This window comes from Vipera ursinii, assembly GCF_947247035.1.
Source record: "Vipera ursinii genome assembly, chromosome: 1".
In the NCBI taxonomy this organism is placed as follows: Eukaryota; Metazoa; Chordata; class Lepidosauria; order Squamata; family Viperidae; genus Vipera; species Vipera ursinii.
In genome coordinates, this window is record NC_139512.1 from 320,862,688 (window position 1) to 320,887,222 (window position 24,535).

The 24,535-nt window shown below is 38.6% G+C and overlaps 1 protein-coding gene across 2 annotated transcripts in view; it reads left to right on the plus strand.

The window, feature by feature from the left end:
- ACSS1 (acyl-CoA synthetase short chain family member 1) overlaps nucleotides 1-24,535 on the plus strand; it is a 40,279-nt gene that overhangs the window by 13,621 nt on the left and 2,123 nt on the right. For both annotated transcript variants that reach the window (XR_014490840.1, XM_083349490.1), the window contains exons 3-13: nucleotides 4,126-4,325; nucleotides 4,778-4,953; nucleotides 5,491-5,643; nucleotides 6,461-6,608; nucleotides 9,680-9,817; nucleotides 10,267-10,359; nucleotides 14,576-14,688; nucleotides 15,873-15,999; nucleotides 17,279-17,406; nucleotides 21,285-21,348; nucleotides 22,063-22,181. Coding sequence is in view for 1 of the 2 variants with exons in the window: in XM_083349490.1 (XP_083205616.1) it covers nucleotides 4,126-4,325; nucleotides 4,778-4,953; nucleotides 5,491-5,643; nucleotides 6,461-6,608; nucleotides 9,680-9,817; nucleotides 10,267-10,359; nucleotides 14,576-14,688; nucleotides 15,873-15,999; nucleotides 17,279-17,406; nucleotides 21,285-21,348; nucleotides 22,063-22,181 (1,459 nt within the window). In the remaining variant the exon portion in view is untranslated. The remainder of the gene's footprint in view (nucleotides 1-4,125; nucleotides 4,326-4,777; nucleotides 4,954-5,490; nucleotides 5,644-6,460; nucleotides 6,609-9,679; nucleotides 9,818-10,266; nucleotides 10,360-14,575; nucleotides 14,689-15,872; nucleotides 16,000-17,278; nucleotides 17,407-21,284; nucleotides 21,349-22,062; nucleotides 22,182-24,535) is intronic.

A 24,535-nucleotide genomic window follows, 5' to 3' on the forward strand; every position in this document is an offset into this window, starting at 1 on the left:
CTATTAGCACAAGGGAGCTATTAACATTTTTAGAGTATCAGTATTCCTCTCCTTTTGGAAGGATAAATGGAAAAAGTTATGCAATGTAGACATGAGGAGAGATAAAATTTTTTTTTAAAATTAGTAGGCCTCTGGCTGCTCAAGAATTGGCTCGTCTATTCAGTCCCAAGGATTTCTAGATAAGGGCAAACTAGTGGGGTGCATTCCATCTGTAGCCTAACTGCATGTGCCTTGAACTGAAAGCCACAGGTATTTTTACGATGAAGTAATGCACAATTTTAGCTTTGGATGTAATTTTAACTTATGTGCACATAATGGACACTACTACAACACACTTACCTGTGCATTATTGTATTAGGGAGGAGCAACTTGCTTTCTTCATAACTATAGTAGCCCTAGATGATTTGTCCCAGTATTTGATCCAGAGTAGCTCCCTAGTTTTCAGAGGAAGTAGAAAAAATGGAGTGACAAGACACCTAACCTTGGTGCTCTGTAAGCTTGATTGTTTGCTTGCAGACCTTTCATTACTGATCATATTACATAGTTGGGTAATGAAATGTATGCATGCAAAGATCAGAAACATGAAGGAGAAGAGATAGGAGCCAGAGCTATTTCTTAAATAAGACCGCAGCCAGTTGTTTTTAGTTAAGACAGGCATGTCTTGCTTGGCAAGGAGACTTATGGAGCACTTTGACACTGCTCTCCATTCTGTTTGCCATGTCTGAAGACTAGGAGGCCTTATTTCATCTTTTGATTCCTCCAGCTATTCTGATGCTGCCTATGTTTGATCAGCTTCAGGTAATTCGTGGCTTGGTATCTCCTAAGGCTGGCACTCCCGTTTAGTGGCAGAACTTCTTCAGATTTGGAGTCATCTGAACTATAGGCCATGACATTATCTTTGTGAAGGATCAGGGACCAGAACACAGAGATTCTCTGGTTGCTCTGATACAGTAGTGCTGTAAGAGGACTTTGACCTTTTGCTTGGGACTCCAGAAGACTTCTTTTAAAGGGGGTGATTGACAATCCAGAAATATCTGAATGATTATTTTGAAATGAGTTTTTTATGTTGACTTTTATGTTTGTTGGCAATTTATCTAATAAACAACTTAGACCAAGTAGCAAGAAACCTTAGAAGAAGCTTTTCAAATCATTCAAAGATATTCCATCTTACCATACTCACTCACTCACTGTAAATTATGATGAGAAATTGCTTCCACAATTTCCAAGGTGTTGGAAACAGCAATACGAACCTATTGTCATGAATAGCAATGGAGTTTGTAATGAAAATATTATACAATAAATATGGAGAATTTGTATGCAAACTACAAATTTGTATACAAACTAGTTTATCTTGCTTTCATATTATTTAGCTCACTCTTACAAGATCAGTGGAACTATCAAGCAATATAAAATATATTATCTAATGCAGGGGTGTCAAACTCAATTTCATTGAGGGCCGCATCAGCATTGCGGTTGCCCTCAGGGGGCCAGGTGGGTATGGCCTGGGTAGGCGTGGCCTACTGGGTGGGCGTGGCCAGCTCTGCATCGTTCGCATCAAGGGTGCCTATGAGGGCCTGGGCAGGAGTGGGACAGATCTGAGGGTCTCTGGCAGAAGGAGGGTCTCTGGGCCAGGGCCAAGGCAGTGGGGGCCGTTCCCTCACTGTTTCCAGGATGGCTTCACGGGCCGCATGAAACCACTTCGTGGGCTGGATCTGGCCCCCGAGCCTTGTGTTTGACATGTCTGATCTAATGGAAGCAAAATAGTTCAATCTATGCCTGAATTTTGTTTGAACTGTCTCATTAATCAGAACCATGACATCTCACATCTTAGTCTGGGAGAGATGACTAAGACCTATGCTTCATCTATGGAAATCCTCATGAAAACAGGAATTGCTGGTATTTCCTGATTAATATAAATCTGCTCAAAGTAGTAGTATGCAGAAGGCAAAATGTACAATGCCTCCTGCACTTGCCAGGCCTTTCCTGGAATCCTTTCTAGGCTGTTTTTCTTTCCCCTGCAGCTGAGTTTCTTCTGATCAAAAAGCACAGTGAGACGACCAGGCATGGCCACAGCACAGTTGCAGATGAAAATCCACGGACCTTACAAGAGTTAAACACCTTCTTCTCTCTATCTCTTCCCCTGGAAATGCCTTCTGATATCCACATTAGTATTGTGAGACAAGCACAGGTCAGAATTCTGAAGTATAATTCTGACCTCAACAAATTATTTATGAAAATGATCTTTTACTATGTAGAAGCCTGCGGACTTTAAACATAGTTCTGAATAATGTTGATATAAGAGAGTTGCAATAAAAATGGACTGATAGTTCACTAAGCCAGCTCTGGACTGATGGGGTTTCCAGGTAATAAAGTAGTTTTGTCATAAAGGTACTATATAGTACTTGGCAAATAATGTGCTTTTCTTTCATTCATTTGGTAATCCATTTCAATTATAAAAGTAACTCTTAAAAACAGTGAAGAGAACAAGAAAAAGAAGAGACAATATTTTTCTTTAAATGATATTCTTGATTTGGCATTAGGCTGTTATTACTTTCACAAAATGAATTTAAATAGGCAAATAACAGATCTTGAGACTTAGCAAAGAAACATGATTCCTACAAAGTATTCTTTAATGTAGTTTTAATGCTAGGAATGCTGACAAATACTAGATATTTCTCATTGTTGCGCTGAGAAAGTCTCTTTCCTACAAGATGGACCATGGTGCCATTGTGTTTTTGAACAAAATTAGCCTTCTGCATTATATTAAAAAGTTTGTCCCTATGACCTGACGAAACTTTGAAAAGTGAGGAGCCCGTTACTCACGAGTAAAAGCCTTCTCCGAGGTGCGTGAGAACAGGAATGCAGGCAGTACACCCCTGGACAGGAGTCGTACTGTGGAGTTGAAGCCACGATCCAACGGACGAGCCCCCAGTTGTTGCGCTGAGCGACTGATCAGGGTTCTGGCCTCAACTCTTAGAGCCCCGTAACAGGGGTGAGAATTTAGAGGGACCCTCGCAAGGGTGAACACCTTGAATATGGAAGGATCTTGCCCTTTGCCACCGACCCAGTGTGCCGGACGTTCCAACGGTCACACTTGGGAACTGCGATGGTTCAGAGGCAGAGTCCTAGGACAAACTGAGGCACCAATACAAGTTGGTTCAAGGTGAGAGAGCACAGAGTGCCCAGGGTAGATGTTTTGCCCCCCGAACAGCTCCGGACACCCTCCTTTTATTAGGCTGTTTCATTTGGGAGGGGGGAAACACACTCATGGAAGGTCAAAGGGGAACATAACTCATGGTATACAACTGCTAATGAAGAGAGCAAAGGTCATTACAGGAAACAATAAAACATAGTTTATGCTAACAGAGAACTGCTAATGAAGAGGGCAAAGGTCATTACAGGAAACAATAATGCATAGCTATCTTATACAAATGTTAACAAAGTTGACAAGGATTATCATAGGAAGACATAACTTGAGGCAGAGATAATTACAGGAGACAGGGCCATATACAAATGCTAACAGGGAAGACAAAAGGTTATCACAGGAAGACATGACTTGAAAGACATAATCTTGAAGCAGAGACAATTTCAGGAGACAGGAAGCCATATCTTGAAGCATGGGCAATTACATGAAACAAGTCTTGTTATAAATGAAGAATCACCAGAGGCAGGAATGTGATGCAGGAATGTGACCTTACAATTGCAGAAATTTTTTCACTAGAGACAGGAAGGGAGAACTTTGTAACTTTTAATATAGGAATCAAAAAAGGTCTTTTGGGATTCTGGGATATCTACATCTCATAATATCAGTAATTTAATAAATTCAACTAGTTTTTTTTAACTCAGCAAGTTAGTTATCCATCTGACTATTATATCTAAAAGTTGTTTTTGTAATATCTCTTCATTTTAAATTGCTTCTAAAATTGTTGCTATTGTAACAGTGCTTGTTTAATTTATGATTATCTTGGTAAAGAGCAGAAATTAAGTCTACAAAGCTGAACTTAAATGAATTAGATTTATGTTTAAGTTTGCTTGATAAATATTTATCTGGAATTTCTTTGTAGATTGAAATATAATATTTATAAAGTTAAACAAAATGACAAGGCATTTGTTTCTACATTGCAGGGAACTTTTGGACATGACTTGTCGCCTTGCTAATACCTTAAAGAGAAATGGTATAAAAAAGGGAGACCGAGTTGCTATCTATATGTCTGTATCTCCAATTGCAGTGACTGCCATGTTGGCTTGTGCCAGAATTGGTGCTGTTCATACAGTTGTATTTGCTGGATTCAGTGCAGAATCTTTAGCAGGGAGAATAAATGATGGTAGGTAATTTTTAGAAAAAAAACTTTTTAGATAATAATTCATGGATTGGTTTGTTATTGCAGAATCTTTAGCAGGGAGAATAAATGATAGTAGGTAATTTTTAGAAAAAAAAACTTTTTAGATAATAATTCATGGATTGGTTTGTTATTGCAGGGAAAATGCAACTTTTTCATTAGAAAATCAACACGTCAACAATAGACCAGTTGTTGGACAGATAATTTGTTGTATGCAAGGAGTCTTCATAAGTTTTTACATGCCATTCTACTTTCATAACTGTATTTTGGTTGTTTTTTTTCTGTAGCAGAAAAACAATCCTGAGCATTTCACTACTATATAGGATTTGATGCCCTACAATATATTATGTGCTATTTATTTTTATTTATTAGATCATGATGCAAAACAGAGAAATAAATTAAAATTTGCTGTCTCTGTAAATTATTTTTCTTGCTAGCTAAATGTAAAGCAGTGATCACCTGTAACCAGGGAATCAGAGGAGGACGGATCCTAGAACTGAAAAACACCGTGGATGAAGCTGTAAAGAACTGTCCAAGTGTCAAGTGTGTCTTTGTAGCCCAGAGAACTGACAGCAAAATCCATACATGCAGTCATGATATTCTCCTTGAAGAAGTAGGTTCATCGTGTTCATAATACTTTCTAATCAGATAAATTCCAATCAAATTGGAAATGAATGAAGCTGATAAAATATGTTGTATGATGCTTTTATTTCTCTGTTCTAGCTCACACATTTAGCAATTGTATGCCAAACCTATTATTTTTATGAATACTTATGAATCCAAAAGGAATGTGACTCAGGCATGAATTGCTGAAGCAAAATAAAATGTCTTTGGATAAGAGTATACAGTAGTTTTTTACTATGTAATATATAAAAACCATTCATGGACATGATTCCAGGAGAAGCATTGAATTCAGTATTCCTGAACGTCTTTCAAGGCATGGAACCTGAATTTTAAATTGAATTTTCAAATAATCATTGCCTTTGGTGCTTTAAATGCCAAAATAGCATTGTGCACTTGTTATTTCTTTGTGAAATGTGAAAAATATTGAAGAAGGAAAAACTTACCTCTGGTATGTATTTGAAAATATTTAATATACTATTGCTCCACTTTTCATTTAATTGTCAATTTAAAAAAATGCTTTTTTTAGGAGATGGCTAAGGAAGCATTGGTTTGTCCCTCTGAAATTATGGACAGTGAGGATATGCTTTTTATGCTTTATACTTCAGGAAGCACAGGAAAGCCTAAAGGAATTGTTCATACCCAGGCTGGCTATCTGCTTTATGCTGCCATAACACATAAGGTATCAGTAGAATCCTTGATTTTATTTTTTTACTTTAGTACTGTCAATAGTGTGCAAATCACATGGATAATGAAATTTGGCAGAGTTGGACATTTTGAATATGATGTGAGGCTAAAAATTGATTTCTCAACTAGTATGAAATTTATTATAACTATGCAACAATCTAGATTTGAGGAGAAAAGGGTGATGCAAAATATACAAAGGTGTTCACAAAGTATCTGTGGGCAATTTTTTAAAAAGCTGCCTATCTGGAAAAGATACATCTTCTTTAATCACATGCTCTTAGTCACTTTTCCTCCTTTGAATTTGGATTGCTGCAGAGCCCTAAAAATGATACATAAGCAGATCTAATCTAAAACATACTTTTCAAGCAGACTTTTTAATTTAATTTTGGAATGCTACATTTTAAAAAAATGAGCTATTTGGCCAAATTTCAAGGCAAATGCACCAGTTACAAGGTTGGTTTAATTATACCGTGTATCTCATAACAGATTTTTTATATATACTTTACTATTCAAAGAAAGAAAGAAAAATAAATTGTAGGAAGAATATTACTTGAAATTGCATTCATCTAATAAAATAGCAGGTAACAAAATCTCTGTTTATTCTGTAATTAATGGTGGAGTAAATTTCCTCATACAAGATTTAAATTCTGAATCCATGATTGGAAGCCATGAAAAGTGATTTGCCTGAATTTGTGATTGATTTATTTCTTCACAAAAGGATGATCGTATATTGACTACTGACACGTATTTCTTGATTGCAATAATTTTTCATTAGTATACACTGATTCTAACCAGCTATATTGTCTTTATAGCATGTTTTTGACCTCAAACAAGATGACATTTTTGGATGTGTAGCAGATATTGGTTGGATCACAGGACACAGCTATGTTGTCTATGGACCACTTTGCAACGGAAGCACCACAGTTTTGTTTGAAAGTACTCCTGTTTATCCAGATCCAGGTAGAATTTTTAAATATAATATATAGAAACAGCACTGGACATAAGAAAGGGCAATTAGTCATGATACAATCATTTTTTTTCTTGTGAAGCTTTAAAGGTTAACCACTTGCTTCTCCACATAGGGCTGGTTTGGTCAAGTGGTTAACATATCAGACTAAAATCCAGGAGACACTGAAGTCTAGTCCCACCTTAGGCATGAAAGCCAGCTGGATGATTTTGGGATAGTCACTCTTTCTCAGCCCAATTAATCTCACAGAGTTGTTGTGGAGAAAATAAGAGGAAGGTATGTTAGGTATGTTCCCTGCCTTGAGTTATTTATAAAAAATAATAAGGTGGGATTTCAATGTAAAAAAAAAAGATCCTGCCTGCAACCTTAGTTTACTGGTATCAGTCAGTAGGGACCAAGTCTGCATATGTATTGCTTTTTATTCAGCCCTTTTTTCTTTCTTGAATACTCGTGCCATATGAAATAAAAAATGAAAATAAATTAAAGCTAATGACACAAAATCAACAACAGAAGCCAGATATTGAAAAGGATCTTTTTCTAAATATTTTGGTTATTATGATTGCTGTATATGATAAGTTAGGTTTGTTATGTTATTAGGTTTGTTATGTTATTAACCTGGGTAACATCCAGATTAGCTTTCTGTGGATAGAGTATTTGCTTCAGTAAAGGCTTAATATTTGCTTTGGGCGGGGGGACAGTTTTCCTTCCTCTTTGTAATTTATTTTTCACTCTGGATTCCACTGTGGAAAATTTGGATATTCTATTCCTACTGGACCTTGAAGCACAACGAATTCTAGCATCAAATAAAGTCTACTGATACTAGTTAATCTTTCCCCAGCCAAAACTCTTGAGACTTTATCCTCATTGGAAATTGTATGATTATTTTTTTAAAAAAGACTTGACATTGGGAATTATTTGTTTTAAAGCCTTTATATCAGAAAATGTATGGATATCAAATAAGAAAAGGACAAGAATTCACACTGCTTTTTAGAAAAGGTTTCCCAGAAATGTACCTTAACTGTACAAATTGGGGCATGCTAGAATATTATCCTAATAACTAGGATTGTTTTGGAGGTGTCAGCCCTACGAAGTAAAGTAGACTAAGAAATCAACGGCATGTAGGTCAGTACTACTTCTATTGTAACAAAATCTTGCAAGTCTCAATGTGCTTTCCCCCTCCTTCCCTTTAATTTTATTTGAACTAAAATGGGGTTTGTCTGAGACATTTTATTACGTTACTTTCTTGACCAGGGTTAGGTTATTTTATCTGACTGTTGATTTTGTAGTATCTGTTCCTCCTTTCAAAGCCATTCCCTCTGCCTTCTACACTAGAATTCCTTAAACCTCTTAAGCAGGTCAAGGGGAAAAATATCTTGAAGATGCTGCTGGTTGGCTGGGGAATGACTAAAAATTGCGTCTCTCTCTCTTTAGTTTGCTAATAGAAGACTGCTGTGTCAAATAGTATAGGAAATCCTTGACTTACAACCGTTTTCAGCAGTCCTAAACAAAGAGACATCCAACAGATGCCTGAAGTTATGGCTGTTGCAGTGTCCTGTAGTCACACAATCAAAATACAGGGGCTTGGCAGTCTGCCTGGACTTATAACTGCAGGGGTGTTTCAATTGCAGCACCTACCTGTCTCTCTCTTCCCCCCCCCCCCCCAAAAAAAATCTATGCCCTTTTGGCTCCCTGCCCTCTGCTGTCTTAGCTGCTAACTTTTGACATCGCTGCTGTGGCTGCTGCTGTCAAGGCTGGTCTGGCTGCTGGGTGGGCTGAGCTGTGCTTTTGCCGCAGGAGAGGAAAAAAGGCCAAAAGAAACCCCAGAGCTGGGATGCCAAAAAACCACTTTGCGCTGCACACAGAAAAGTGAAAACCAGCCACAGAGCTGCAATGCACCAAAAACTGTGTGGGTTTTTTCCCCCCTCAACACTAAGAGGTTTTTTTTTAATGTTTATAATGGGGCTGCTTTTGGCCCTCTTTTTTTAGCAATGTGAAGGGGATTTTTGGTGCTATTGCTCTGGGACTGCTTTTTGTTTTGCCGTCTCCAATCTGATGTTTTCAGCTATATTAGATAGCAGTGCTATTTTTGGCTTTACAGACCTTTCCTTTCACTATGCAGCAGTGGACCAATTATTTTTCATGGCTAAAGATGGAAAGTATGGATGGTCAAAGACAGGGCCAGAATAGAGCAAATTGTTATGGACGATGCAGCAATTACAAAACAGCCCAAAATATTTTCAGTTGAACCTGTAATGAAAAGATAGCATGCAAGGCCAAAAAGTAAATTTTAGTCTTAAGAGTTGGATTGTACACAGTAAACTTATTGCTACACTTTTTAAAAATATAAATGAAATCCCAAAAGTCCTTATTTGGACTTATACAAGGAAGAGCTATGTCATCCTTGTATAAATTAGTAGATTAATTGTTCAGGCCTAAAATCTGAACTATACAAAATATTTAATATATAAAATATTGATTTGCTTCAGCAACTCAAAAATACACATTATTAGACCATTGAGATAAATAAATTATAAAAATACTTATAGCCAAAGTTCAGTTTGAATTTTAATCAGATTTTTTGGCAGAATTAATTAAATTAAAATTCACTTTGACTTGGAGATCTGAGCTCAATTTGAAGGAGCTTTTTATTCAATAGCTTTTAAAAGCTATTTTGATGAATAAAAATTAAGCTCTCATATTTCTTGCTGCTGTTTTCTTCCAAGATGTCTCTTCAACTTCCCTCACTAATATTCCCTTGGGATCTGCCACCAAAGTATTTTAAGTTTATGCTTCTTTAGCTTCTCAGCCCAGAAAAAAATAAGCCAGGTGCTTCCATCTCCTGATAATTCAAAATAATGTGAAACACAGAAACAGTATTTTTTCAGTTGTATTTAATTGTGACAGTTTATTTTTCTTTACTATTTGAATTGGAAGGTTGAAAATAAGGGGGTAGTTGTTTATTTCAAAATGTGTATGTGTTCCAGATATTCATTCTCATTTAAAATGAAATATTCTGAGCTTATAAGACTTCTGGAGCTTATTTCTTAATATATATTGTTTTAAGGTCGCTATTGGGAAACTGTAGAAAGATTAAAAATTAACCAATTTTATTGTGCTCCAACTGCATTACGTTTGTTGCTGAAGTATGGTGATGAATATGTGAAGAAATATGACAGATCTTCTCTTACTACTCTTGGATCAGGTGAGAATGAACAAACTAAATTTTATGTCTATTTAAAATCAAGGCATTTGCTAGTTTTCTGCGGAAGGAAAACTGAGCCTTTTGCAGGAAATTTCTTTTTCTTTTCAGTGATTCTTGCAAAGACCAAGACTAAAATGGGGTTTGTCTGAGACATTTTATTACGTTACTTTCTTGACCAGGGTTAGGTTATTTTATCTGACTGTTGATTTTGTAGTATCTGTTCCTCCTTTCAAAGCTGTTATTTCTTTTCTGTTATTCTTTTTCCCCCCACTACTCATAGCATTGAGTAGCGTCAACAGGTTATCCTTCTCTCAGTCATTTATTTTATAGGATTGGTCACACCCAGTTTCTTTAACCAGTCTTCAAGTTAAGTTGCTTTGTTACCAGCTATAAAATATCATTAATACTGTAAATATCATAATTATTTATTTTGCTGTTTTGAATTGTAGTGGGAGAACCGATAAATCATGAAGCTTGGCACTGGTACTACAGTGTGGTAGGGGACAAAAGGTGTACCCTTGTGGACACTTGGTGGCAAACAGGTAAAATCAATATAGTGAATGGAAAGATATCACCACAAAAGTAACAGTATAGTCTGGTTTCAGACATTAAGGTTGCTAAAGATTTTGCAGATTGATAATTGTGGCATTTTTTTCCAAACTAAAATAATTGCATGTGTATCTTCTTAAGAAGTTCTGAATTGCATTCATTTACATTCATGCTTTGTATATGTACTGCACATTTATTTCATTTATGTTTGTAATCTTCAGTAAAAGAATTGTGTGAAATATGTTTTTAAAACACATAAATTTTACAAATAAGAATTTCTGGGCCTTGGATTCTAGATAGGTGTATGACACTGAAAAAAGAAATGCAATGTGTAACTCAAAATAGTTAAAATATGATGCTATGTTTAGCTGTAACATAGAAATAGGCTAAGAAACATTACCCTATCTGATCTGGTTTCCTGTAACTGTATTATCTGTAATAAGATTTAATTTCTGAAAAATCTTATGTTCATTTTTTTTCTAATGACTTCTGAATTTTGAACAACCTTTCTGAGTATGTTCATATATGATCTGCTTTTTGCTCTTTAAAAGCTCACCTCAAGAGCTACAACTGTATTTCTTTAAGCCTTACTATTCAGAAGCAGATTCCTTTTCTCTCTCCCAGACTTCCCCTTTTTAGTTTTATGTCATTCTTGACTTTTTCCCTCCATTCCTTATTGAGCCATAGTCTCTTTTCTGCTTTTGGCTAGTGTCTTTGCATGGTATAAATTATTCTATGTAGCAAAAGGTATGGCAAAGAACCAACATTATTGGACAGTCGTGATTACTACTTTTAACTGGCTTCAGCTCCGCTTTTGATTTTCATTTCTTTTGTTCTCTTTTCTCCTCCTTCTTGAGCCAACTGAACCTCTTTAAAAAAGTACACCGTCTTCATATAAGCCAGGGGTGTCAAACTCAATTTCATTGAGGGCCGCATCAGCATTGCAGTTGCCCTCAAGGGGTCGGGTAGGTGTGGCCTGGGTGGACATGGCCTATTGAGTGGGCGTGACCAGAGTGTGTATGGCCTACTGAGTGGGCATGGCCAGCTCTACATCGTTCGCATCAAGGGTACCTATGGGGGCCTGGGCAGGAGTGGGACAGATCTGAGGGTCTCTGGCAGAAGGAGGGTCTCTGGGCCAGGGCCAAGGCAGTGGGGGCCGTTCCCTCACTGTTTCCAGGATGGCTTCGTGGGCCGCATGAAACCACTTCACGGGCCGGATCCGGCCCCCGGGCCTTGTGTTTGACATGTCTGATATAAGCAAACAGTTACTTACAGTTCATATGATAGGAGGAAAATATTCTGTGTGATCACATACCACGAGAGAAAATGAAGGAACAGTAACAGGGTCAACAAACAGAGCAAGGTTAATAGAATTTTCCAGAACCTCACAATCACCAAGGGATCACCTAACTTGCACGTATTAACATGGTATTAGCTGCTACAGTTAACTCTTCCCTGTTCACGTAGAGTTGCTCAGCCAAACACAAATAAGGTAACAATTTGAAGACAGTGCAGCCTGAAAGAATTCAAAATGTGAAAATACAGTTAAGAATAAAACCCCAAGGCATAGTATTTTTAAATATTGAATGGAAGATTGAAATAAATGTTCAGGTTTTTATGCCATCAATCTTGAGATCATACATTTATATCTCCATGAGGAGAAAATTCCAAATATATGAATTCATCATAAAAAAAAACTTCTAGTAGAAGGTGACAATATGGTAGAACAAGTAAAATTTCCAGTATTGATTCTTTGGCAAGCTCACACACATGTAAATGATCTTTTAACTAATATTACACCAGACTAGGGAAATATGCACAATCATCAACTTATGAACTTCATTCTTTAATGTGACTTTGGAGCCTCTATCGTTACCATTGAATTTCATGGCATGGCAGGGTGCTACTTACTTGTAGCAAGCAAACTCTAGGGAGAAAATTAGGGATGTGTTTCTTGCTGAATTTGGCAGGTGTAAATATTAGTCTCTTATAAGGGGTGGGAGGACTTTTTTTACTTGGAAAGTATATGGTAGTTGCCAGAGAGAAGAAAGACTGGTCTGGAGAAACTCTTGGCCAATGCCAGAAGTGAGCAGGATCACCTCTATTATATTTCCCCTCCTTTCTCTCTCTAACGTCATTTCTCTTTGTGACATTTCTTTCTCCAAGACACTGCTTATAAAGAAGGTGACAGAGATATGAACTGATCACTTAAATATGACTTTTGTAATTAGGTGAAAGGCTGCATGAAATTCTCTGGCAAGTTACAGATTTTTGAAAGCTGTTCTAAGAGTAATTTCCCAGGAGAAATGTTAGCATACATACATAGACCTACACATTGATAAAATCAAATATTTGACTCAAAAACATCATTACATTATGCATAGGGAAAGAGGAAAGAAAGAAATATTATTTTTTTCCTTTTTCCTGAAGCAGCCTTGTTCCAACACCTCCCACAAAGTCTAATTACAGGTAGCTTTTATTTACCAACAGAAATTGGACCAGGAACCCTGTCATAAAAGACATGGTTATAAACTGTGATGTCACATAACCACACTGACTTAAAATGGCAGTTGCGGCAATCCAAGTTACAATTGTTAGGTGAACCTCATGTGGTGACAGCTTCTCATAGTCATGTAATCACAGTTTCTGATCTCCTGCCAGCTTCCTCATTGACTTTGCCTGTCGGAAGTGGCAGTGAAGATTTCAGATTATGATCATGTGACTGTGAGATGCTGCAAAATTGTAATTGGGATGTTGCTTGAGTGCTTGAATTCTGATCACATGACTACAGGGAAGCTGCTGCATCAGCTGCAACTACCAGTGATAGTCATAGATCCCCCTTGTTCAATATCATTTGCTAACTTCAAATGGTTGCTGAACAAGTGGATGTTTAACTAGGACTACTTGTAATATTACAAGACTCCTTTTCCAGAAATAATCCTGTTAGTTTCTGGGAACATTTCAATTCAAATTCCCCATATAACATAATGTTGGTCATTCTAGTTAAATTAGTGATGTTCTCAGATAATACTATATTTTCTCAAAAGCAGATCACTTGATACAAAAACAATGCATCCACTTGTGAGATTTATTATTTTCTTGTGATATGAATAACAACCATTCTTCAAAGAATTTGCAAGGATATTGATTTATTACCTGGTGTTGGGCCAGTTGTAAATCTTATATTTGGTTTAAAAATAGCATAATTATTGCAGCTTATCTTTCTCAAACATAGCTCTTGGAAGCAGTGACATGTCACAAATAATCAACTCAGACATGCATAAAGATTAGCAAATCAGTTTTTGCAAATATATTTGAAAGCATTTGAGTGGATAAGAGAAAGGGAGATTATGGGAGAGGTAGGGGAAATTCACTATGCAGATTCTTATGTATAAATATATTTTAAAAGTTGATCAGGCTTAGTGTAATAGCATCATTCTCAAATCCAGTATCCCTATAAAGCTTGATCAGATTTTAGAAATCAAGACCGGTGACCTTCTGTACGAAAAGCTTCATGGTAGACCTCTGAATTGTGGTCTGTTAGGACCTCAAGGATACAAACTTGGATTTTGCTCCAATAAGGGGTTGCTTTATTATACAAAATTAAAGTCTTATGCTTTACTTTTAGTCTTAATCCTAATTTTGTGTTTGCATTTATTTCCTACTTATTTTTTAGTACCTATATTAATCTAGGATATAACTATACATTTGAACTACTTATATCTCATAAGTCTCATAAACCGCTTTTAAGCAAACAGAAGCGTTATCAAAACAACGCAAGGAAATACATTCCATAATTTTCCTGCATTTCTATCATTTGCGGCTGAAATTACTTGCTAAGTAATTTTGTTGAACATAATCAGTTTAGGGCTTTGTGGGGGTAAATAAGGATATATATAAATGATATATATATATATATATATATATATATAAATGATATATATATATATATATATATATATATATATATATATATATATATATATATATATATATATAAATTATATATATATATATATATATATATATATATATATATATATATATATATATATATATATATATATATATATATATATATATATATATATATATTAATGGAGAATGAAGCTTCCCTCAGTCCAGAAAAGTTGTTTATGTTCATTTAATTCCAGAAAACAGAGATTGCATTCATATTTAGTAGTGTTTCTTTCTCATTTATCATTCCAGAAACTGGTGGCATTTGCATTGCTCCTCGGCCTTCAGAAGAAGGAGCTGAGATCATTCCAGCTATAGCAATGCGGCCTTTCTATGGAATTACCCCAGTGCTAATGGGCGAGAATGTAAGCTAAAATACTGAAAAGTTCTGGAGTATGATCTGAACTGTTCCTAAACTGCTAAATATTTTTAAAGGATATTTTTTAAAATTTAATAACATTCAAAAAATATAATTATTAGACTGCTGATAGTTGTAGAGGCCAAAGTCCAGAACAGCTTTGAAAAGATTATGGAGAGAGTTAAACCACCTAACCATGCCTTCTTTTGGTAAGGAGGCTCTTACAAAAATCAGTAGGTAACTTTTAAAGAGTAGCTTCAAGGACCTGCATTATTCTGAATAAGGTCTGAGGCAGAAAAGGGTCAGAAAAGGGAAGAGGTGCAATTTTTGCCATATGGATAAAAACATCAAGAAATAAATAGGTACTCATTTCAAGAAACTAATATGAATTTTGTGTCCTGCTGTCTACCAAAACTAAATCAGTTTTCTAAAATCATGGTAGAAAAATCACTGACTTCTGTGCAATCAAAATGTATATTTGTCTCAAAAATTTTCCTAAACTTTAAAAATGCAAATGTTAAACTGTGAGTTGTATAACTGTTAGGGATCATTATAAATTTGCATACTATTAGTATTATGTATTGCTCCCACTTAATTGTTATATTGGCTCTTTATTGATTTATGTAGAAAACATATTTCGCTTCTTAATGTTAGCATAATTAATCACAGACATGAGCCAGTCTTCTATCAGAACAGCTGGGAAACTGTCAAAGAGGTCCATCAGAGAGGAAGCTCTGTGCTTGTCAGTTCTAAATGCCCATCCTTTCCCTTCTATCCACCACAAAAATCTTCTTTATTTATACAGGAGTCCTTGTTTAGCAACCACAATTGGGACTGGCAACTTGGTTGTTAAGTGAAGTGGTTTCTAATTGAAACCCTGACTATGCTTACTTCAGCTTTCTTACCTCTATCTTACTTCAGCTTTCCTTTGCTTTACAGATCTGCAAAGATCATAAATGCAAGAATTAGTTGTGTTACTTTTTTATCACTGGTGTGATTGCAAATGGTTGCTAAAACAATGCAGTCACTCAACAAGGACTACCTATGTTTGCAGGCATATTGAGTTAATTGTCTTTATCAAGGGTTTGAGCAAAGTATTAAGGGAAAGAATAAATATGAAATTAAATTCAATTTCTGGGGAAATTCTCTTTTATTGATGGATTGAGAGACGTTTTTTATTTGATTTCCTAGGGAAAAGTTTTAGAAGGCAATGATATCTCTGGTGCTCTCTGCATTGCACAACCCTGGCCTGGTATAGCACGAACTATCTATGAAGACCATCATCGTTTTGTAGAAGCTTATTTTAAAGCTTACCCAGGTAAAGAATGATGAGAAAGTAATGTTGGTTGAACTAATGCACTGAAGCTGATGCTTTATATTAAATGCAGTTTTTAGTACATTGACAATAGCTATATTGTTATGTTATACTTTCTTTGCATCATTTAAAAATAGTGTAGCAACAGTCTGTACACCAAAGAAGTATTCATGCAAACTTCTACATGCATAGCAAATGTTAATTGAATGACCTTTCTGGAACATCTTTGCTAATTTTCTTACTTTATCATTCATACGGGCCTAAATGCTAAAGTATAAAAATGAATTGAATTCCAAAATAGTTGCAATATATTAATAACACAGGTGTTCCTTGGTTAACAGCCTCTTGTTTATTGACCATTTAAATTTGCAGTGGTACTGTACAAGCAGTTCTATATGACTGGCCCTTGAAGTTCCGGTTGTTCTACTACTGCCACTATAACATGAGTGCAATCTGCACACTTGGCAACTAGCCTGGATTTCCAACTGTTACAGCATCCTGCAGTCACATGATTGCAATCTGACTTTCCTTCCAGATTCTCCCAGGCAAAATCAGTGGGAAAGCTGGCAGGAAATTGGAAATCACAGTCACATGAGGTCTTTGCTTAATGAAACCATGAGATCCTCGCTTAACAGTAACTGGAGACTGCTGGAACTGGTATTGCTAAGCGGCACAGTCACATATGTTATGTTTTCTGATTGCATTGCTTAGCAATGGAAATTCCAATCCCAATTACTGTTGGTAAGTGAAGACTAATCACAATGAATCTCCATAGATGTTGACACACATCCTGGGTTCTCAACAATATTCCCAATGGACTGATCCATCATTTCCCGCAGATTTCCTGCCTCAGTTATATTTTATATTTAAAAATACTTCAATTTAAGAAAAATAGAAAGCCAGCGTGCTGCAGAATGAAGTCTGGCATCCAACATTGTCTTTTATTTTCAAGCATCTAAAGTGATAACACTGAGCAAATACCATAATCAAGTAGAATCAATTTCTGCAATGCACCTGAATTCCACTCCCAGTATTCCGATTCATTGCACACATTTCCATATAATGCATATCTTATTAAATGTTTCTTTCATACTCAGAAAAATTAATAGATGTGTATTGTAAATGCAGTGTGCTATGTTCTGTTATAATTGCATAACAGCGAGTGGTGATATGCAATATACATACATTATTTTCCCATAGATAATGAACTATGCCTGTTGACTGTATTTTTCTCTTCAGAAAAAGCGAACCTCCACATTTACTAAACCTATTATTCCCACAGGATATTATTTCACAGGAGATGCTGCTTATAGAACTAAGGAAGGTTATTATCAGCTAACAGGGCGAATGGATGATGTTCTAAACATCAGTGGACACAGGCTTGGAACTGCAGAAATTGAAGATGCCATGGTAATTATTGGGTCAAAGAAAAGTGTAGGCTCCAATAATGTATTCTTGTAAACTAATTGAAACATAGTTATTTAGAACAGGGCTTTTCAAGTGGTGGTATGCGTACCACTAGTGGTACGTGAGCACCTGGCTGGTGGTACACGGCGTCGCCTTCCTCCCCCCCGCCACCTCCTCCCCCCCTCGCGCTCCGCTCCTTCCCAGCTCACTTGTTGCTGGAAAGCATGTTGCTTGGCAGCGGCCTGCAGGAACCCTACAAAAGGCCCGTGCAGGCACAGAGCGAGGCCCTGCCCTCCCCAGGGACTTCTTGTGCAGCAACCGGACTGACTTCTGATCGGCGCTTCTTCAGGGCACACATGGCCGGGAAGGCGTGTAGGAGTCTCAGGTACCTGTAAGGCAATTGGTCTGCTCCTCCCACATTGCCCACCAGCCCTGGGAGAGCCCCGCGCGAGCACCTCGCCGGCCTCCGAACCCTGCCTTTCAAGCAGGAGCGGCTATCAAGCCCCGGGCTCGACAATCAACCGAGGGGGGGATCTGTGCAGCAACCCGGCTACCTGGCCTGCCAGCTGCTCATTGCTCCGCCGATCAGCTGGGAGGCTGAGACACCGGATTTGAGCCGTGGACCAGAGGAGAACACCGCTGATCAGCTGGGAGGCTGGGACTCTGGATCCGACGCCACCAGCCAGCTGGAAGTCCCGGTGGGTGGCCTCGACACCGCCAAACAGCCGGGAGCGTCGGCAACCTTCTCTGGGGGCTGCCAGTCAGCTGGGAGCCCGGGGCTTGACAGCCGCTCCTGCTCAAAAGCACCAGCATTCCCAGGTGATTGGCAGCCATGAGAGAAGGTTGCCGATGCTCCCGGATGTTCAGTGGCAGCGGGGCCACCTGCCGGGACTTCCAGCTGGCCGGCGGTGTTGGATCTGGACTCCCAGCCTCCCACCTTATCAGCAGTGTTCTCCTCTGGTCCGCGGCTCAAATCCGGAGTCTCACCAGGCAGGAGCCCGGGATCAGCGTTTCTGAATGGGATTTCTAAGCGCGACTCAGCTGATCCTGGGCTCCTGCCCGGCTCGCTTGCGGAAAAGAGTCTGCTTGCTAAGTGAGCCCAGGATCAGCTGAGTCGCGTTCAGAAGCCACACTCAGAGCTCTGTTCCCGGGCTGCTGCCCAGCTCACTTAGCAAGCAGCTTATTTTCCACAAGCAAGTGAGCCAGGCAGGAGCCCCAATCAGCATTTCTGAGTGCGATTTCTGAGCGCAACTCAGCTGATCCCGGGCTCACTTAGCAAGCAGCCTCTTTTTCGCAGGCAAGTGAGCCGGGCAGGAGCCCGGGATCAGCTAAGTTGCGCTTAGAAATCCCGCTCAGAAACACTGATCCCGGGCTGCTGCCCAGCTCATTTAGCAAGCAGCCTCTTTTTCGCAGGCAAGTGAGCTGGGCAGGAGCCCAGGTGACACCAGCGCTTGCGGCTTTTCCGCAGCACAGACCTGAGGGCTGCTTCGTTCCCACTCATCCTCTCACAGGCCCCGGGCTACCTGTACTGGTGGGAAATGCAGCGGTTCTTTTTCTGCAGCGGTGGAGCGCAGGCGTCGCTTGGGAAAGACTGCGAGACGTGCCTTTGCAGCGCGTTTCCCCTTCTGTTATAAGAGGTTTGAAAGGCAAGCTGCTCCCAGGGCCTAAAAGTAGAATCCAAATGGTGAGAGTGACGCAGCTCTCTGACTCTCTGTTTCCGGCTAAAACAGTCTCAAAGTTGGGCCCAGAGATTACTTGGCCTGAAGGAAGTGTGACTTGGTGGCGATGCGGGTTTGTTTCCTTTGGAGGAGGGAGAAAAGCATCACTCTTCCTTCAGGCGGGTGCAAATGTAGCTTAAGAAGGGTAGCAATGCGGCCAGAAATGGGTATCTCTTGACAGTGCTGGGGAGACCTATGGGAAGAACGATGTACACAGAGAGGATTGGGGAACCTGGCTCAAAATGACTAGGAGAAGTAGCCAATTCATAATGTACGTGCCTGAAAACAGGAGAGAAACCAGTGACATCCCCACCCTGCCTGTGTGCGCGCGCAGTGGCTGAGGCGCATGCGCTCTCCTCTGCCTTTGTGCATGCACAGGCAGGGCCATGATGTCAGTGGTTTTACTTTGCCCGGCCGCTCTGTGTGGATGAGAATGCGCTGCTACCTGCCAAAACCAGGCTGGGATCTGAGTGGCGTAGCACAGGACGGAGGGAGGGAGGGAGGGAGGGAGGGAAGGAAGGAAGGAAGGAAGGAAGGAAGGAAGGAAGGAAGGAAGGAAGGGACAATGGGAGAGAGGGAAGGCACCCATCCCAGTCCCACTCCCCTCCACCAGAGAACCACGGATCCCCCCCACAGGCACCCCACAATCTGAGTGATGACCTGGCCATTGATCACATGACCCTGGGACACTGAATGTTATAAGTATGAATCAGTTGCCAAGCATCTGAATGTAAATCACATGACCCTGGGGATGCTTCAACAGTCATAAGTGTGAAAAATGGTCATAATTCACTTTTCAGTGCCATTGTAACTTCGAACAGTCACTAAGCGAATTGTTGTAAGTTGAGGACTACTTGTACTTTATCTTTTTTTTTTGGTCAAGTTTTTGACACCTTGCTGGGTGACTGGTGGTACTCGGATATTGCCTTATCCTAAAAGTGGTACAATGGGTGAAAAGGTTGAAAAGCCCTGATTTAGAACAATGAGAAGATTTGAATGGCTGGCTCCCATGGTTAATTTAGATTTGAATATGGCACTGAGAGAGACCTCTTGCAACCATTATGGATTAGTCACCACAGAGGGTTCTTTCATCTGATACTAACTCAAGTGCAGTATATACAGTGAAAACAGTTCATCAATTTAGTCAAGTTTCTTTAGTTTATGTAAAATGAAGGCCTGGTTTTCAAAATAAATTGTATGGCAGGCCTGTATCTACCCAAACTGTGACAGACTGCATGGCAGGGCATATTCCTACAAGAGTTTGTGATATGTGAATTTCACTTATAGTGACATTATAGGTTTATAATCACAGATTTATCACCTTATTTGTGAGCTTGTATTACACGCATATGATTCCATGCATACATACGAATCTGAGATTGGCTCAGCTCATAGAAATTTTTCAAAAGCTTTGACATTATGCCAGGAACAATGCCTAGTTTTGTTTACTATTTTTTAAATTTATTTCAAAAGATAGGATAAAATACAAAATACAAATAAAAAACAATAAGAATAAAGAATAACAAAAGCTACAAGACGGAAAAAAATAACACTGGGTAAAAAAGAAAAAATGTATATATAACAGATATATAATTAACACTAATCATACATTGTCCACTCTAACTGAATGTTGATAAATATAACTGAAAAGTCTAATAAATTTTCCCATTTACACTTACTAAATTACTATTTTAAATCACACAAATATCCCAAATATAAAAATTCTGTTATCTATCAATCAAATTGACCAGTTTCTGTTCACTGTAAAAAGGCTGTTAACTGGTAACCCAAAAGTTAAACTAATCTTCAAAACTATTAACAGTCCATTGTAGTATTTAACACAGAGAAACTCCACAAATGGTCGCCAATCTTTTATAAACTTGTCCAAACCATTGTCTCTAATTAGCACAGTTAATTTCACCATGTCTGCCAGCTTGGTCAATTTCAGGATCCATTTTTCAAGTCTCAGTATTTGGCATATGCCATTCTTGCAGCAGTTACCATGTACAAAAATAAAGTCCCAAGTTGTTTTTCTATCAATTTATCCATAATACTTGGAAGAAAGGCTTCAGGTTTCATTAATATTTGCGTTTTAAATATTTTCTGCATACATTACTATATTTATCAGTTTACTATTTCTTTCCAAATCATCTTTTTCAAAAGGATGAACATCCTGCAGTTCCAGAAACAGCTGTGATTAGCTATCCTCATGATATCAAAGGGGAAGGTAAGTGGTTGAAATGTTTTAAAATAATTAGGAAAACATTTAACTGTATATTTATGAATTGCTTTGTTCATGTCAGGACTTTTACTGATACAATTGAAGAGAAAATGAACAAGGATGTTTGGCAGAAACTGATACTTGAATAATGTTTTTTTCAAAGCATATACATAACAGTATTACAATGTATTACATGCATGGAAACTGTATTGCAAAGGAATGTAATTTAAGTTTAAAATTTTGAATCAAAATAATCGTAGTACTGTAGTATCATTACTTTTCAACCACCTTGAAAAGGTTGTTGGACCTAAAGCTCTCAGATCAGATGACTATTCTTGGTGCAATCTGAAAAATAGTTGTTCTCTAGTATAATGATAAAGTTACATCTAGCTACTGTATATGCATTAATAGACGTTAATGCACATCAATATATAGTAAATGTGAGTGTAGAAAGCTAATGAAGAGCCAGTTTGGGGTAATGGTTAAATGTTGATCTAGAAACCAAGAGACTGTGAGTTCTAGTACCAGCTTAGGTATGAAAACCAGCAGGATGACTTTCACCCAGTCTCTCTCTTAGCCCAACCCACCTCACAGGGTTGTTTTTCTGGGGGGAAAAGCAGTAGTAGTAGTAGTATGTATGTTCAGGGTCATGAATTACTTACAAAATAATAAAGGTGGCGTTAAAATCAAATAAATAATAAATGTATTCCTTTTTTCCAGTTGCATTAGCTTTCATAGTGTTAAAAGATGACATGGCAGATAAAGATATAATTATCAAAGAGGTAAAGACAATAGTTGCCACCAAGATAGCAAAATACGCTGTTCCTGAACATGTTCTGGTAAGTATTTCAATATTTATTTATTTATTTATTTTAATTCCATTTATATCCCGCCCTTCTCCGAAGAAAAGAATCTCTTCATTATGGGATATGACCAAGGAATTCCAGCTAACAGGGTGTAGAAGAGCCTTCTCTACTGTTGTTCCTGCCCTCTGGAACATCTTGCCACTGGAAGTGAGATCTACCTCCTCCTTTCTGGCCTTCCAGAAGGGCCTTAAAACCTAACTTTGCCTGTTGGCTTGGCTGCCTTCAACAGGAGTGTGCTATGCTGGAAGTGGTTGGTTCAATGAGAGACATAACCCCACCTCCATTCCATCTGTGCTCTTGGTTTTTAAAGTTTATTTAATAGTTAATTTTATTGTTTTAATGTGCTTATCTTTATGCTTTCATGCTATTTCTAGCCACCCAGAGTCACTTTGGATAGTGAGATGGGTGGCATATAAATGTAAGTAAAATATTTAATATTAAAACAATGATTGTTTTATATAAGCATTCCAGTTCAAATGGACAATCTTTTTAATTTTAGAAAACCATGATTTCTTGTAATGAAAATCTGCTATTATCAATTTTGAGTAGGGGTAATGGTAGCCTTTTCTCCCTTCTGGGTATATTTAAGTGCCTTCGTGTATATTATTAAAATAATAGCAACTATACATAAGAGAAAGGAAGATAACTTGAGGGGGTAGCATAGAATTCTGTAGTGGTGGTGAATTTTATAGCTTTGGGAGGGCTGTCCTGAGAGAGTAACTGCAGTCTCTACTCCAATAGGATTTTAGTTAATATGTGATCTTTATTCCAAACTGCAGACTGAAGCATCTAAATGTCCTTCCTTTAAACACTTGAAATGGAAAACGTTCCCAGCGTATCTGAACTGTTAGTGTCTTAAACTATTAAAAAAATCTTTAAAAAGTGCACCACATATAAGGATGATATTAGATAGTAGAATTTGCAGCTCTTATTGTACAGATGCCTTAATATCAGGGATCTGCGTTGAGGCCAGGGGCTGTGGAAATGGTGGCTTTAATCATGAGGTTGCAGTCGCCATCTTGATGCTTTTGACACCCCTTTCCCTCCATGGATGTCCATTTCAGTTGTTTTGCAATTCTGTAGCAGTGACGGTGACCTTTCCTTAGCTGGAAAACAGTTTCACTTCCACAATTCTTGTGGTTTTTCTTTGCTTTGCTTAAATTACATGAAGCTTCTCATCAATGGGTTCACCCTCTGATTCATTTATGTAGTGAAGGATGCACATTGCCAACATTTCATTTATTGGAAGCCATTTTGCCTTAGGGTGTTGTACTTCACTAACTTGGGGGATTATCATAGTCTTCTCAGGTTAGGAGAAAAGCCAGGAAAAGATAACCAAAGAGCCAAACTAGTATTTCCATTTTATTTATTTATTTATTTATTTATTTATTTTTGGGACTTATATGCCGCCCTATCTCCCAAAGGACTCAGGGCGGCTTACAACAATAAAAAACAATACAAAAATTAAAAAACAAATTAAATAACAGCCCCAAAATAAATTAACTACAGTTAAAAATTAAAACTTATTTAAAAACCCATCATCAATCCAAGTCAGCCTGATGGAAGAGAAAAGTTTTGAGGTCGCGGCGAAAGGACCAGAGGTCCGGGGCCATCCAAAGCTCAAGGGGGAGTTGATTCCAGAGGGCTGGTGCTCCCACAGAGAAGGCCCTCCCCCTGGGGGTCGCCAGCCGACATTGTCTGGCCGACGGCACCCTGAGGAGGCCCTCTCTGTGTGAGCGCACTGGGCGATGGGAAGTCGTCCCCGGTAGCAGACGGTCCTGCAGGTATCCCGGGCCTAAGCCATGTAGGGCTTTAAAGGTAAGTACCAGCACCTTAAATCTCGCCCGGAAGACAACTGGTAGCCAATGCAGCTCACGCAGGAGGGGTGTAATATGGGAGTATCGGGATGCTCCCATCACTACCCGCGCGGCTGCATTCTGCACCAGCTGAAGCCTCCGGGTGGTCTTCAAGGGCAGCCCCATGTAGAGAGCATTGCAGTAATCTATCCGAGAGGTAACGAGTGCATGAGTGACTGTACGTAGGGCATCTCGGTCCAGATAGGGGCGCAACTGGCGCACCAGGCGAACCTGGGCAAATGCCCCCCTGGCCACGACTCCAATATGATCTTCAAAACTGAGTCGTGAGTCCAGGAGGACGCCTAAATTGCGTGCCCTATCAACGGGAGGCAACACCTCTCCTCCCATAACCAAAGATGGAACCTCTTGGACGAGTCGAGATGCCGGTATGTAAAGCCACTCAGTCTTGGCCGGGTTGAGCTGGAGCCTGTTCTTCCCCATCCAATCCGTACCGCTTCCAGGCAACGGGAC